Source organism: Engystomops pustulosus, chromosome 9 (assembly GCF_040894005.1).
Source record: "Engystomops pustulosus chromosome 9, aEngPut4.maternal, whole genome shotgun sequence".
Lineage (NCBI taxonomy): Eukaryota > Metazoa > Chordata > Amphibia > Anura > Leptodactylidae > Engystomops > Engystomops pustulosus.
Window position 1 is genome coordinate 75092130 of NC_092419.1, and position 17545 is coordinate 75109674.

General features: G+C 43.8%; 1 protein-coding gene across 2 annotated transcripts in view; it reads right to left on the reverse strand.

Annotated features, from left to right (window-relative positions):
- GABRA3 (gamma-aminobutyric acid type A receptor subunit alpha3) overlaps positions 1-17545 on the reverse strand; it is a 231767-nt gene that overhangs the window by 44804 nt on the left and 169418 nt on the right. For both annotated transcript variants that reach the window (XM_072124878.1, XM_072124877.1), the window contains exons 8-9: positions 6494-6646; positions 5658-5869 (exon numbers count right to left, since the gene is read on the reverse strand). In XM_072124878.1, coding sequence (XP_071980979.1) covers positions 5658-5869; positions 6494-6646 — 365 coding nt within the window. The remainder of the gene's footprint in view (positions 1-5657; positions 5870-6493; positions 6647-17545) is intronic.

Consider the following 17545-nt stretch of genomic DNA (forward strand, 5'->3'; position numbering starts at 1 on the left):
TTCACTTGCACAAGCCAATGTTAATACTTTCTATAAATCATCTGTAGTAGTAAAAAGCTCAATATCAACGTAGATAAATTCCCTGGGTGGTGCAGTTTCCACAATGGGATCATTTATGGGGGGGGGGGTCACCTTTCTCATAGCCCAGGAACTTTTCAAATAAATAATTACACTTCGTCATCAAAATCTATAAAAGTTTAATGCCTCCTTCCGTTCTGTGCTCTGCTGTAGAACCCTATAGTACAGTGATGGCGAACCTTTTACAGACCAAGTGCCCAAGCTACAACTAAAATCCACTTATTTACCGCGAAGTGCCAACATGGCATTTTAAGCAGTAACTTATTGCTACCTGTTCTTCCGCAATTTTCAATCGTATCAACCCCCTGAGGCCACCAATACAGTTGAAAGAAGGGCAAATGCAGACTCTCATTGTAGCTTCTCTCTGGGATCTCTTTGTAGAAGGAGAATGGTGGGTCCAGCAGGAGGACCTCCAAAGACATTGCAGTTCTGTCAAAAGCCTCTCACTTTTCCCACAGTTACAAACAGTATCTCTTAAGTTGCCTGGGACTGCAGGATTTGGTTCTACATGGTGAAATCTATCCTGGAGTGATGGTCTGAGTGCCCACAGAAATGGCTCAGAGTGCCACCTCTGGCACCCGTGCCATAGGTTCGCCACCACTGCTATAGTAGTTTGCATTAAAATGAGGGTTATAGCCATACTTGTAAGAAACTGAACATCAAAATCTGTGATGTGTTTTCTCATTTTAGCCTACATAAATGAGTTAATTTTACGACTAAATAATAATTTTACTGCCAAAATGTAAAAATTCAAACTAGAACCTTTTTTTTTTAATTCTCTTGAGATGTTTCAAGGGTTAACAAGCTTAACAAATCTGTTCTAAATAGTTTGAGGGGTGTAGTTTTAAAGTTGGGGTGATTTGTTAGGAGTTTCTATTAAATAGAGCTTTAAAAACCCTAATGAAGATGAACTGAAGATGAAAATATTGAGTCTGAAATTTACTTAAAAATCCTAACTCCTAACATTCTAATAAAAAAATTAACAAATAAATAAAGCAGACATATGGTTAAAGGAAGTTAGCAACCAATTTGGTTGGTAAGACTAACTGTATGATGAGTATAACATTTAGAAAGCAGAAAAATTGGAAATATTTTCAAAATTTTCATCAAATTTCCATTCTCCCTAAAGAAGTGCAATATATTTTAACTAAAATATAGCATTAATGTGAAGGACAACATGTCATGAAAAAAAAACGCCTGAAAATAAACTCGGTATGATAAAGCGGTCCAACTGCATCTCGTGACACATGCAGATTTGAAAAATCGTGCTGTTTCCTAAAATAAGCTTGGTTCTTCAGGGGTTAAGCACACTTACAGCGCCACCCTGCTCGCATATTAATGCCACCCTATATGTTTTTCTTGTCTGACCCCATTATGTACCATTACACCTAGGAACATCTAGGCACTGGCTAGATGTGTTCACTCTATTTTTTGTCTGTAAGGATTAAGGAGTTCTGATGTTTCATTCACGGTTTAAATCAGTTGTGGCAAACCTAGGTTACTCTCACAGACCTCTCTGTGGGCATGCAGGACATTCTTCCAGGTATGCAGGTAACCTGCAGTGAGAAGGTGCAAACAGGATCAGATTGTCATTGGCCCTACTCTACCTCCTTCTCTGGGCTCCTTGTTCCTGTTACCCTTGAGAGAAGCTAGAATCAGAATCCAACCATCTGCTCTTTCTTTAATTGAATCATTGTCCTGAGGACCCCAATACCATTGAAAGTCTTTGACAGAACAGGGAGCAATAAGGTACTGCTTAAATGACCATATTGGCCCTGTGATAAATAAGTTTTTGTTTTTTAGGCCGTGCACTCTTTCTCTAAAAGGTCTGTCATCTCCTCTACACCCCAAAGGCTGCTAAAGCATAAGGCGATTTTAAACCATACAGTGAGGAATATTGAGGGTATGTCCATAGCTAACCTGGTGTATTGTACTGCACCAGTGGATGAAATTTCTGTGGTAGAAAATTTAGTCCAACCATGTAGTCATATCCTTACTCTTTGGGATTCTTCAGAAATCTGAACCAAAATGAGACTACTCCATCGATGGCAAATTTAAAGTGTAACCGTCATTCTGAACAAAAAAAAAACTAAAATACATAATTCTGCTCCAGGTGTCCCTGGGAATTATTCCTCAAAATATTTTGCCTCTCTGTCCTCATTTAGTACCTATTTTGGCCCATAACAACCAGGTTTCCAGCTCTCAAAAAACCTACAATCAGCAAGATGGAGGCGGGACCTGCCCCCTGTCACTTCATCACAATCCTATCTAATATCTATCTGTATATCTATATGTATATCTATCTCATATCTATCTATCTATCTATCTCATATCTATCTATCTATCTATCTCATATCTATCTATCTATCTATCTCATATCTATCTATCTCATATCTATCTATCTCATATCTATCTATCTATCTCATATCTATCTATCTATCTATCTCATATCTATCTATCTATCTATCTATCTCATATCTATCTCATATCTATCTATCTATCTATCACTCCAGCACAGCACATGAGGGCACAGCTTGTAGACTTGGAGATTGTCGCCTGCCACTTCCTTGTGTGAGGTGATGGGGGGAGGGGGGCTGCAGTTTGTGTCTGTGTGGATTATTTGTTATATACAAGTGTAGGGAAAGCTGAGGAGAGAGGTGCTTGATTATAAAGGTTTTTAACCCCTTAACGCTCTGCGCCGTAGCTCTACGGCGCAGAGGTATAAGGGATGTATGAAGAGGGCTCACGGGCTGAGTCCTCTTCATACAAAGGTGGGGGTTTTTGCATATTGCACAAAACCCCCACCGCTAATAACCGCGGTCGGTGCTTGCACCGATCGCGGCTATTAACCCCTTCAACGCCGCTGGCAAAGCCGCCAGCGGCGTTTAAAAGACGGCGGCGCGTGGGCGCCGCCATCTTTTTTCCGATCGCCACGCCCCCGAACGTCATCGGGGGGCGGCGATCGGTTGCCATGGTAGCCTCGTGTCTTCTTTTGACACGAGGCTATCTGGCAGCTGCAGATTCGTTACAATGAGCCAGTGGCTCATTGTAATGAATGTGCTGCAAAAATGCCATATATTGCAATACAGAAGTATTGCAGTATATGGTAGGAACGATCTGACCATCTAGGGTTAATGTACCCTAGATGGTCTAAAAGATAGTGAAAAAAAAAATTAAAAAAAAAGTTTAAAAAATAAAAAAAATTAATAAAATATTAAAAGTTCAAATCACCCCCCTTTCCCTAGAACGGATATAAAACATAATAAACAGTAAAAATCACAAACACATTAGGTATCACCGCGTCCCAAAATGCCCGATCTATCAAAATATAAAAACGGTTACGGCCGGCGGTGACCTCCGAGGCGGGAAATGGCGCCCAAATGTCCGAAATGCGACTTTTACACCTTTTTACATAACATAAAAAATGAAATAAAAAATGATCAAAATGTCGCACAGACCTCAAAATGGTAGCAATGAAAACGTCGCCTCATTTCGCAAAAAATGACCCCTCACACATCTCTGTGCGCCAAAGTATGAAAAAGTTATTAGCGTCAGAAGATGGCAAAAAATTTTTTTTCTTTTTTGTACACATTCGTTTAATTTTTGAAAATGTATTAAAACACAATAAAACCTGTATAAATTTGGTATCACCGCGATCGCACCGAACCAAAGAATAAAGTAGGTGTATTATTTGGAGCGAAGAGTGAAAGTCGTAAAAACTGAGCCCACAAGAACGTGACGCACGTGCGGTTTTTTTTCAATTTTTCCACATTTGGAATTTTTTTTCAGCTTCACAGTACACGGCATGTTAAAATAAATAACATTACGGGAAAGTAAAATTTGTTACGCACAAAATAAGCCCTCACACAGGTCTGTACACGGAAAAATTAAAAAGTTATGGATTTTTGAAGTTGGAAAGCGAGAAATGAGCCGGAAAACCCTCCGTCCTTAAGGGGTTAAAAGCTTATTGTGCCTCACTAGACCCCTTTTTAAAGTGTCCAAAAGAGGAGGCATGGTAAACTGGATTCGTCTAATAGGATAGATTCAGTACTGGACATACCTCCCAACCGTCCCGTTTTTGACGCGACAGTCCCGTTTTTTGGGCTCTGTACCCGCGTCACGGGCGGTTGGGAGAATGTCACGGCTTCCCTTCCTCTCCCCCGCCTCCTCCTGGCCCCGTAGATAAGAGCTGCAGAGCAGCGGAAGCATCGGAGCCAGGAGGAGGCGGGACCAGCCCCTGCTACCTTCTCACATGATGTCATGTGAGGTGGTAGCTCCGCCCCCGGCTGACCCCGCCCCCTCCGCGAGTCAAGTCGGAGCCTGGGAGAAGACTGAATGACTGGGACCAGGAGAGGTAAGAACCTGAGGGGACAGGGGGCCACAGGAAGAGGGGGCCAGGAGGAGGATACAGGACAGGGAGAGCTGGAGGACACAGGTGAAGGCTGCTGGGGGACAGTGAAGGTAGTACTGGGGTACAGGAGGAGGCTAGTGGGGGACAGGAGGAGGCTAGTGGGGGACAGTGAAGGCTGCTAGGGGACAGGAGGAGGCTACTGGGGGACAGGAGGAGGCTACTGGGGGACAGGAGGAGGCTACTGGGGGACAGGAGGAGGCTACTGCGGGACAGTGAAGGCTGCTGGGGGACAGGAGGAGGCTACTGGGGGACAGTGAAGGCTGCTGGGGGACAGGAGGAGGCTACTGGGGGACAGGAGGAGGCTACTGCGGGACAGGAGGAGGCTACTGCGGGACAGTGAAGGCTGCTGGGGGACAGGAGGAGGCTACTGGGGGACAGTGAAGGCTGCTGGCGGACAGGAGGAGGCTACTGAGGGACAGTGAAGGCTGCTGGGGGACAGGAGGAGGCTACTGTGGGACAGGAGGAGGCTACTGCGGGACAGTGAAGGCTGCTGGGGGACAAGAGGAGGCTTCTGGGGGACAGGAGGAGGCTACTGGGGGACAGGAGGAGGCTACTGGGGGACAGTGAAGGCTGCTGGGGGACAGGAGGAGGCTACTGGGGGACAGGAGGAGGCTACTGGGGGACAGTGAAGGCTGCTGGGGGACAGGAGGAGGCTACTGGGGGACAGGAGGAGGCTTCTGGGGGACAGTGAAGGCTGCTGGGGGGGGGGCGGCAAAGTAAGGGGCATTGTTCTATGTGGGGACCATCAAGATCAATGTTATACTATGCTTGTGGGTGTGGCAATGGGCGTGGTTTAGAAAAAGGGGGATGGGCTTTTTGTCCCTCTTTCTCTCACCCAAAAGTTGGGAGGTATGGTACTGGAGTGTGCTTGTTTTTTTAGTGTGAAGTTAGCCTTGAGCTTTCACTGCATCAGTTATTGACAAGGGTCCATCTTCTAGCAAGATATACCAAATCTATCGTATTGCATGTGCAGTGCTAATTTTGACAAATCTTTAGAATGTTTTGATTAGGTTTATTTTTAAGCATTTAATTAATATTAAATACCTCTTGTCTCCTGATTTTAAGTACAAAGGGCAGGAATTATTGGGTGAATACAGATACAGAAGTCCTGAAAGGATAGGGAAAAAACTAAGAATAACACATAATGAAGTAACACGTCATAACTCACCTTAAATGCCTGACCTTCCTGAACCCTTTTTCCATCCCAGGCCCATCCTCTTTTAGTGAAGTAATTGACTGTAGCAAATTCAATTAGTGCTGAGAAGACAAAGGCATAGCACACTGCCATAAACCAATCCATTGCAGTGGCATAAGCAACCTTGGGCAGAGAGTTTCGTGCACTAATACTTAACGTGGTCATTGTCAAAACAGTTGTGACCCCTAAAGGAAAAGACAAGAAATACAAACCTAGTAAAATTATTGTAGCGTCACTTGTGTCTTTGGACTAGGTTTACAACAGCAGTCACTGGACTCTGGGGCAGTGGCAAAACACAGTTCTGTTTCTGTGTAGTCTGAGAAAAGAGTCTCAGTTTGGCAAATGGCAGAACATTACCTGCCTCTGCATCTTACGTAACATTTAGTCGAGAAGGAATAAAAGGGTTTTTCTACTTCTCTATACTTCCAATAACAAATCTTTAAGGAGAGTTCAATGCTTCTGCACGTGAAGACATTTTTAACAACTTTTGGTATGCAAGGTATGTTGGTGACTTATTTTCTGCTGATAATACATGCTATTTTAAACAATCCCATAGACATCAATGGTAATACAGAATGGAAATACTGGAGAAAATAAGACATGCTCTTTATTTTTTTATGCCTCGCTCACAGTGGTGGACAATATGGCCATTTAGATTGATGGCCGTATTGCCCATTGAAATTAATGTTGCCGTATGCTGCCTGTATAAAAATGGTTAGGTACGGGTAACATATGGCCATTTTTATACATTCTATACCTAATTCTAATTTTCAAATACAAGCCATATTCAATATATGTTCCTTACTCACCAAACACAGTCCTAGCTGGGACAGACTCCCTGTTCAGCCAAAATGACACTTGGGACAAAATTACTGTCATTATACATGGGAGATATGTTTGAATGACAAAGTATCCAATTTTACGCTTAAGGTGGAAGTGCGTAGTCATAACAATGTATTCACCTAAGAAGCAAACAAGAAAAATAACTGGATTATAACTTGCCTATATACATGATATATATATCATATTATATCAGGGCTGGGTTATGGCATTCTGGTTCAATGGCCACCTCCATTGTGCCCTTAAGCCGTTATTTAAACTGTCGTAAACCCAGTGGAACCAGGGACAGTTCTGTTGACTGAGGTAAAAAATGGAAAAAAAAATAATCAACTGTCATTCAATCATTCACAGTTAAAGGGGTTGTGCCACAAAAGCACATGGACACACTTCAGCTCAGTGCATTGTAAACAATAATTTCACCATTTACATTTATTAAAAAATATGTACCCTTACTGAGTTATCCTGTTGTGAACTGCCTACTGGCTCCCCCTGCTGGTAGCTGTGTCCGACGTGCCTTCCTTCTGTCCTGGCCTAGTCTGCGCGATAGGACTCAGTTTCTGCTCCTCAGTTCACTGCTCTAACTGCAGATTTGCAGCCTCAAACTGAAGGAGACCAGCTGACAATGTGTAGCCAATCAGAACTGAGAGGGGGAGGGGCCGAATGATGAGCTGTGTAGCCAAGTGCAGGCTGTGTTCTGCACTACACCAGTCTCCACCAGGGCTAATAGGGGCACATTTTAGCTAACTACATCACAGTCTGCCCCTATCTCTACCTCTATCATATTGCAGTATAGCTGCCCTTCCCTCCACCATGTATCCACCATTAGTCAGGAGACTACATAGTCAAAAGATGTAAAGGAGCTGAGCCTTGACCTTCCCCTCATCTCACACATGTCCTGCAGCCCTCCTCCTTTAAGTCCTGAATATTGAATAGCCCTCTCTACTACCCTGCTGTCCTGCAAAGGGACACCTGTTCCTGAGTAGCAGAAAAACATCCAGAGGTCAGCAACATGCGAGTGTCTATCTATCCATCCAATATAGATCCATTATCTGACTCCTATCTAATTATCCCTTATTCATCTACATATGGCATATCTTTCTATGTATGTATGTGCAACATCCCCCACCGGGGCCTAGCCTTTTCTTGGGGCCTGGAGGCAGCCGGGGCCCAGAATACCAGAGTGGCTGGCGGTTGCGGCCTAGGCACGCTGATGTCACGGTGCTTGGTATGGGGACCGGAGGGCTGTCCTACAGCCTGGCAGATCTCCAGCAAGTGGTGTGTGCAAGAAATATAGAGGGAGAGGCTGATGTACTGGTTCTCCCTAGGGCAACCCCTTAGTGTCTGTAATATGTATCACTGGGTAATGGATGGTAAGCCCTTGGTGGTGACAGCCGTATCCAGGGAACAGAATGAGGCAATGTGGTGCAAAATAACTCACGGTTATTTATTAGAACAACTGCAGGCAACGGACCAAACGGCCTTTTTACAGATGCCGGATTGTTGGATATTCTGGATTATTAGAGTGGTCATGGAGAGTGGAATAGATTCACCAGCCTGGTAGTAGATTCAGGCTGGGATGTAGCCGTGTCCAATACTGGAAGCTGCAGCTTTATCCTGGGTTGGTTAAGTGTCTGTACTGGAGGTGTCTCTGGTCACTGTCTCTGATGACAGACCTGTACTCTCTAGGGAGAGCTAGTGGTAAAAGAGGTGTGCTCTGTAAGAGAGCTAGATTCCAAGACCTTGTGCTCTAAGAGGTTTCTGGAACTCAAGAGCCTTAGCCTCTCCCTGCCCAGGGGTTTTGTTAAACCCTGGTCAGGTGCTGGCTCACTCCCCAATCACACTCCAGTGTACATAAAGGAATACAATTGGATTCACATAACTTTAACCCTTGCTGTACAGGCGGGGTCCACCGCTGCTAACACCTGATGTCCAGACCTGGAACCTTACTGGAGGGTTCGCGACTCCCTCAGATAGCTCCTAACCTGGAGAGGGCACTGTTCGCAACTACCCCCTTGTCACTGTATTGTCAGGGGAGTTGCATATGTATGTCTATTATCAATGAATCTATCTATTACTCTCTATCAATCATCTTTCTATCTACCTATCATCTGTCTAGTTATCCATTATATATCTATCTATTTCATATCTGTCTATACTTCTTATATCTATCTCATATGTATACATCTACGTCATTGTCACTATCAAGTAGGCAGCACTCCAAAGCAATTGTGGTGAAGAATTGTGATCCTCTTTTAAACCATAATAAACAACAGCAACGCTGGTCTCATTTAGAGCCTTTTGTAAGCCAACTGGTAAGCAACTGAGACAGACATATGTACAAAAAATGGCAGTCACATGACCAAACAAGTCCAGCCCCTCAAATTTTCATGTTACATATAAAAATAAGTAAATCATACATTAAAGTTTCTTATAAAATTCTAAACATGCACATCATGTATTACAATATACATATAATCAATATAGTAAAAATATACAGTAGATACTTTATACAAACATACAGTGGATTATTCAAAGTCCTTTCCAGTAATCTTGACATGACCTTACACAAATAGGTTCAATAATAATTCCTTTCTTTACATAGCGCACACAGATTACGCAGCGCTGTACAAAGCTTGCCAAATCAGTCCCTGTCCCCAGTGGGGCTCACAATCTAATCAGCCTTCCAGTATGTTTTTTTTTCTGAGTGTCGGAGGAAACCGGAGGACATGGAGGAAGCCTACACAAACACGGAGAGAAGATACAAACTCTTTGCAGATGTTGACCTGGGATTTGAATCCAGGACCCCAGCCCATGTGCAGCTTTCAAAAGATGTGGCTCCTACAGCGTCTTAAAGAAAAAATTTACCATAAAAATTTAGCATGATGAACCAGGGCCACTTACGCATGAGGCGACGTTTTCATTGCTACCATTTTGAGGTCTGTGCGACATTTTGATCATTTTTTATTTCATTTTTTATGTTATGTAAAAAGGTGTAAAAGTCGCATTTCGGACATTTGGGCGCCATTTCCCGCCTCGGAGGTCACCGCCGGCCGTAACCGTTTTTATATTTTGATAGATCGGGCATTTTGGGACGCGGCGATACCTAATATGTCTGTGATTTTTACTGTTTGTTATGTTTTATATCCGTTCTAGGGAAAGGGGGGTGATTTGAACTTTTAATATTTTATTAATTTTTTTTATTTTTTTAACTTTTTTTTTTCTTTTTTTTTCTTCACTATTTTTTAGACCATCTAGGGTACATTAACCCTAGATGGTCAGATCGCTCCTACCATATACTGCAATACTACAGTATTGCAATATATGGCATTTTTGCAGGTCATACATTACAATGAGCCACTTGCTCATTGTAACGAACCTTCATAAGCCATGTAGCCTCGTGTCAAAAGAAGACCCGAGGCTACCATGGTAACCGATCGCCGCCCCCAGATGACGTTCGGGGGCGTGGCGATCGGAAAAAAAATATGGCGGCACCTGCGCTGCCGTCTTTTAAACGCCGCCGGCGACTTTGCCGGTGGCGTTTAGAGGGTTAATAGCCGCGATCGGTGCAAGCACCGACCGCGGTTATTAGCGGTGGGGGTTTTGTGCAAAATGCAAAAACCCCCACCTCTGTATGAAGAGGACTCAGCCCGTGAGCCCTCTTCATACATCCCTTAAACCTCTGCGCCGTAGAGCTACGGCGCAGAGCGTTAAGGGGTTAAAGGACACCTGTCATCAGGTCTCATCCACTAGTCCTGTCACTACTACCTGTTGGAGCAGCTCACAAGGATCCCATCCCAGCCTTTAACTAGTCAATTCATACATTAATCATTGTAAAATCATAATTTCTTTATTATGTAAATGAGGCTGGTCAAATGGTCAGGGGCAGTGATGTCATGCGTGTTACCCCTCCCCTCTCCTCCGCCTGCTCAGGTCTGTGTATAATGTATAGTAAAGTATTGCTAGTGTGTGTGCTGCATCTGCTGACATGCTGCATCCTCCAAATACACAGAGACACAGACATCAGCTCCACAAGTGCCTGACATGTTCTGCTATAACATGTGTGGTACACAGACATCAGCTACACAAGTGATTGACATGTTCTGCTATAACATGGATGCAGCCTGGAGCTGTTGTATCTCTCCTATACGCGCACACACACACACAGGCTGTAGGGGGCACCAACACCAGGAAGCACATCATTATACAGCCTCACATCATTATACAGGCTGTCAAGCACTGGGGGGTGTGGCTGTGCCTCCCACTCATGAATAAGCTGGACAGCTGAATATGCTAATGCTTCATTGGACATTTCACAGGTCATTTGCATACAGCTTTAGGACCTCATTGCTTAGGTTTACAGGCATGTAGAGGGACAATGAAGGGATAGAGACAATGCTTTCTAATGGCAGTTTATGAAAATATATTTAGTTTAGGGGGGTTATTTTGCCTGACGGGTTCTCTTTAATGCAGTCTATTTTACAGTCAGGCAGATTTACACAACAGCGGTGAATATAGGCATGAAAACAGTATCATAGACATATATACAATTAACAATTATCTGGACAATGTACAATGACAAATTTTGAACTGTTAAAAATGTAAATGTACATTTAAAGGTTCACAATATGGACAAAATTGTACCCCTGGACCCAATTTCCTCCTTTATAGCAAGTATTGCTATCTAAGAATACGTAGTAGTTTTGATCATATAACCTGCTAATGACAGGTATCATACCAGCATCAGAGTTCCTGCTTATATATTATTCTTGCTTCCGCTCCTAGTGAGGAGATTGTGACATGGTTCTGGAGTATCTATTAACCATAGTTTTGCTATAGAGGTATGATTTAGCGAGGCTAATTCCAATTCACAGCCCAGATGTGAGCATGCAGAGTTTAACAATTGAACCCATCTTTTGAGATTTATGGCTCTGTGGTAGGTGAGTATGTCTGGTAGTCCCATCCCCCCGTGAATTTTAAGACTTTTAAGCTTATCGTATGCCAGTCTTGCCTTTTTCCCATTCCAAAGGAATGATATGAATAGTGCTTTGACTCTATGGAAAAACCCATTAGGTATGGCTATAGGGAGCATCTGAAGGAGAGATAAGAATTTTGGCACAATAAAGGTCTTTAATAGGTTCTTTCTCCCCATCCAGGATATGTATGGAAGTACCATTGACGATAATTGTGTGTTGACCTTATTCAGGACTAATGTAATTTTCTCTAAAAAGGTCTTTCGGATTAGCTGTTACTTGTATCCCTAAGTATGTTAGTGAATGGTTCTGCCACTTAAAGGGGTTATGCCACGAAACAATTGACTGCAAAAAGCTGTCAAAGAGGTTAAAATATTTCAAAAATCTATTTGTAATGGTTACCTGGAATTAAAGATTCCTTTCTATTTGTTATTATGATGCTTGTTCAGCCTCTATTCTGCTCCACACAGAAGCAGATGTGGGAGGGGCCTAGCCAGGCACATGCACAGCACTGACAGCGGCAGTTATTGCACAGCCTTCAGAGTCTCCTTCCACCTGCTGTGCTCAAATAGTCCCTGCATTTACTGATCCAATAGAAGTCCAATAGAAATGTGTCATATGCCCCATGTTAAAAGTGCACCAAAAAAAGTTGGTGCAGTCTGTCAAAGCAGTGCAGGGGGCACCAGATTCATGAAGAACGTGCGCCAGAAATCCTGAATCTGGCGCCCCCTGCACACTACACAGGACACTGCACATAGTACACATGTACTATGTATTCTCACAGCATCATGGTCGGTCAGGCTGACATGCATGGCGGAAGTCTAGGTGGGTTCAGGGGAGGCAAACCCCACGTGTATTGTCACTCCAAAGTGACACTTACCCCTGAGGAAGTCACTTCGAAGTGAGGATACGCATGGAGTTTGCTGTCCCTCCATTGTTCTAGACCTCCGACATATTTACACTTTACTGCCCGCGTGACCTAACATGATACTGTGAGAATACATTGTTTTGCAACTAAATCACTAGATAGATATTTATGAGATAGATAGATATGAGATGGATAGAAAGATGACAGGTGATAGATAATAGGACTTGGATAGATAAATAGGTGACAGCTTCTCACATGTAACTGATCTTTAGAGACTTTCCTGCTAGTCAGGGACAGGGGGCCCTTTGCAGGAGAGCAGGGTAGCATGGAGGGACAGTGCATGGTGGAGAGTACAGGAGGAGGACTGCAGGACAGCAGTGTAACATGGAGGGACAGTGAATGGTGGAGAGTACAGGAGGACTGCAGGACAGCAGGGTAGCATGGAGGGACAGTGAATGGTGGAGAGTACAGGAGGAGGACTGCAGGACAGCAGTGTAACATGGAGGGACAGTGAATGGTGGAGAGTACAGGAGGACTGCAGGAGAGCAGGGTAACATGGAGGGACAGTGAATGGTGGAGAGTACAGGAGGACGACTGCAGGACAGCAGTGTAACATGGAAGAACAGTGAATGGTGGAGAGTACAGGAGGAGGACTGCAGGACAGCAGTGTAACATGGAGGGACAGTGAATGGTGGAGAGTACAGGAGGACTGCAGGACAGCAGTGTAACATGGAGGGACAGTGAATGGTGGAGAGTACAGGAGGACTGCAGGAGAGCAGGGTAACATGGAGGGACAGTGAATGGTGGAGAGTACAGGAGGACGACTGCAGGACAGCAGTGTAACATGGAGGGACAGTGAATGGTGGAGAGTACAGGAGGAGGACTGCAGGACAGCAGTGTAACATGGAGGGACAGTGAATGGTGGAGAGTACAGGAGGACTGCAGGAGAGCAGGGTAACATGGAGGGACAGTGAATGGTGGAGAGTACAGGAGGACGACTGCAGGACAGCAGTGTAACATGGAAGAACAGTGAATGGTGGAGAGTACAGGAGGAGGACTGCAGGACAGCAGTGTAACATGGAGGGACAGTGAATGGTGGAGAGTACAGGAGGACTGCAGGACAGCAGTGTAACATGGAGGGACAGTGAATGGTGGAGAGTACAGGAGGAGGACTGCATCAGGAGAGGTCAGAGCTCAGCCTGTTACTTGTGTTATCTCTGCAGCCTCCTGTGTGACCTGACTAAAGGTGGAGGGAGGAGAGGGCTGCCATATTGCTATGATCTTTGTTAGGGGAGGACTCCTCTGTGCAGCAGATAGCCATGTCTGGCTTCAGTTACCTTGTATCTGCTACTGTAGGCTCCTGTGGAGCTGGTAAGCAGTGGCCATCACAGCACAATCTCTGCCCCTCCTCCTCTCTCACTTCCTATTGGCTGCAGCGTGTCAGCTGATCTCTCAGTGTGGGAGGAGCTGTGAGCCCGTGGAGGGATCTGTAGTGCAGAGCAGCTGCTGACTCCTTGTGCGCAGACTCGGCCAGATCAGCTGTAGCTCATGACGGGACACAGCTACCACTAGAGGACGCCAGCAACCAGGACAAAAGGAGTTATCTCAGTAAGGCTGCAGATTTTGTAATAAGTGTAAATGGTGAAAGTACTTGTCACAATGCATTGGACCCAATTACAGCCATTTGTTATGGTGACACAACCCCTTTAAAAGGGGTAGAGTTCTTCAGTGTTTTTACCACATGTTGGGGGGCCGACACATTCATTGCCTCTGACTTCCTCTAAGAGTGCCACTATATGTTTGAAGGCTTGTGCAGAGTTTGTGATCATTAACTATAGTTAATTGTATGTTTGGATGTCTTCTAAGGGCCTGTAACAAGCTTTCCATAGTAAGGATAAAGAGAGAAGGCGCAGAAAATACCCATATCCGGACAGACAATGATAATAAAACGTCACTTTTAATATTATTTAAATGTAAAAAGTGGCAGTAGAAGAACTACTAACTGCTCAACTTGAGAAGAAGACTTTAACGCCGCGGCCCTTTTTCGATTTTGCGTTTTCATTTTTCACTCCCCACATTCAAAAATCTGTAACTTTTTTATTTTTCCATGTACAGAGCTGTGTGATGGCTTATTTTCTGCGTAACAAATTACACTTCAAAATGGTTGTATTTAATATTCCATGCCGTGTACTGGGAAGCGGGAAAAAAATTCCAAATGCAGTGAAATTGTTAAAAAAACGCATTTGTGGCGTATTCTTGTGGGCTTGGATTTTACGGATTTCACTGTGCACCCCAAATGACATGTCTACTTTATTCTTTGGGTCGGTACGATTACAGGGATACCAAATTTGTATAGGTTTTATAATGTTTTCATACATTTAAAAAAATTAAAAACTCCTGTACAAAATTTTTTTGGGGGATTTTGCCATCTTCTGGCGCTAATAACTTTTTCATACTTTGGTGTACGGAGCTGTGGGTGGTGTCGTTTTTTTGCGGATTTTGATGACGTTTACAATGTTATCATTTTTAGGACTGTACGACCTTTTGATCACTTTTTATAGAATTTTAAATTTTTTTTAAATGGCAAAAAAGTGCCATTTACGACTTTGGGCGCGATTTTCCGTTACGGGGTTAAACGCAGTGAAAAACCGTTATCATATTTTGATAGATCGGGCATTTTCGGACGCGGCAATACCTAAATGTGTTTATGATTTTTACTGTTTATTTATATTTATATCCATTCTAGGGAAAGGGGGGTGATTTGAATTTTTAGTTTTTTTTATTATAATTTTTTGATTTTAACTTTTTTTTTTATTTTGTATTTTAACTATTTTTCAGACTCCCTAGGGTACTTTAACCCTAGGGTGTCTGTACGATCCTATCATATACTGCCATACTACAGTATGGCAGTATATGGGGATTTTACTACTCATACATTACAATGTGCTGACAGCACATTGTAATGAATGGGTTAACCCGAAGTAGCTTCGGGTCTTCGTGAGACCCAAAGCTACCATGGCGACGGTAACCTTACTGGCTTAGTGGCTATGGAGAGGGCTCAAAACACCAATGTATAAAAATATAATACTCTTTATTTGGAAATACATACATAGGTTTGACATATATACCCTCAAATGGGAAAATGTAAATACATACAATACATGGGGGACACAAGTAGCCCAAGATGAAGGTGCATCCTTTGTCTTTCCCCTGATCTGCCCAGTGTCAGTCCAACATGACTTCGGGTGAGTGTGCAATAGCAATATGACTATTTTCCAACACTGGATGGATCTTCCAGTGCTGTGTACGGTTTACCTTTAATGTTTTGTTGCCACTTTTTCCCCTATTTAATTGAGTCTAAATATTTGACTGCATTATTTTTATTACTAACAACTTTACCCTGGGCTAACAGGGGCAGCCATTGGTCTCCTGTGCTGCCCTTTCTTTCATCTTGGGCTACTTGTGTCCCCCATGTATTGTATGTATTTACATTTTCCCATTTGAGGGTATATATGTCAAACCTATGTATGTATTTCCAAATAAAGAGTATTATATTTTTATACATTGGTGTTTTGTGGCCATTCTGGTTTCTTTTTGGTATTTTTAAACTTTCTAGCACCCTGATCTAAGGTATACACTCACTGTAGTGAGGCACGTGTAGGAGGCACCCTGAACAGTCCTACTCCTTGATCCCTCAAAAGCTGGGTCCTGTTCACACAGCTTTTTGCCTACAGCTTGATCTCAGGTCCATACTGTGAACTTGTTAGCCTTAGCCACCTGTGTTTTTAACGTCTTCTTCTCAAGTTGACCAGTTAGTAGTTCTTCTACTGCCACTTTTTACATTTAAATGATATTAAAAGTGACGTTTTATTATCATTGTCTGTCCGAATATGGGTATTTTCTGCGCTGCCTTAGGTGGCGGCCTGTGTTAATTATTGTTCCTATATCCCTGCCGCGACAGTAGGTCCAATTTTCTTGTGATTTGAAGTATTTTTGATTTGGAACGCTCGATAAAGTTTCATTAATCCTGATTCTGGCACTGGGTTTGCATATAAAGTCATTATAGCCTGAATGTATGCTAATGGAAATCCCATCTGTTCTAATGATGCTTCAATATATTTCCACTTTTATTGCGGTCTCTTGCAGTGCATATTGCCTGAATGACTCGTGTGGAATTGTGATTCCCTTCTCTCCCCGGCACAAACCCTGTCTGTTCTTTGTCTAGTAATTTGGGTAGGTATGTACTTATCCTTCTAGCAAGAAGCTTTGCCCAAATCTTTATATCTACATTGAGTAGAGAGATTGGTCAAAAATTACCACAACAATCATGATTCTTCCCCGGCTTAGGTAAAACCACTATTGTGGCTGAGAGAGCTTGCGGGGTGGCTTTTCTCCTGCTAGAAGGGCATTACACCATTTTACCATATGTGGCAATAGGTGTTTAGCAAATTTTTTATAGTAGCTAACTGTCAGTCCATCTGGACCAGGGCCTTTACCCAAGGGGAATGTGGCGAGAATATCAGCCAACTCCTCTTCTGTAACGGCTTTTAAGAGGCCTGCCCCTTCCTCTTCAGAGAGTTTTGGTAGATCTAATTTTGATAGGAAATCTTTCATTTCCTTCATTTGTGTCAGGCTTGCGGGTTGTGGATCCACTGGACCACTGCAGACGATGACTCAAGCCACTACCTGGGACCGGAGTCTAAGTGGTACCCGGTTTTCACCAGAGCCCGCCGCAAAGCGGGTTAGACATGCTGCGGCGTGGTACCACCAGGTCGTTCCTCAGGTGTGACTTGTCTGCAGTGGCGGCCAAGGTTGAGGTATAAGAACGGCAAACAATCTCGTGGTCAAAGTCCAGGCACAGGGTCAGGGCAGGCGGCAGAGATGCAACGTCAGGGTTCAATCCGGGGTCAGCAACAGGAGGTCCAAGCAGAGGGGTACGGGAACACAGAACAGCAGCACGGAGGAACACTGGTACACGGAAACACGGAGGAGCTCAGGTAACACAGGAACACGGAGGGACACAGGAACGCAGGAGACACAGGAACGCAGGCTAATCGCAGTAAAGCTTTCTCTCAGGCTGTGAGGCACAAAGATCCGGCAGGGCTTGCAGGAAGAGGCAGGCTTATATAGATTTGGGCAATATGGCCAGCGCCAATTAATGGCGCGCTGGCCCTTTAAATCTT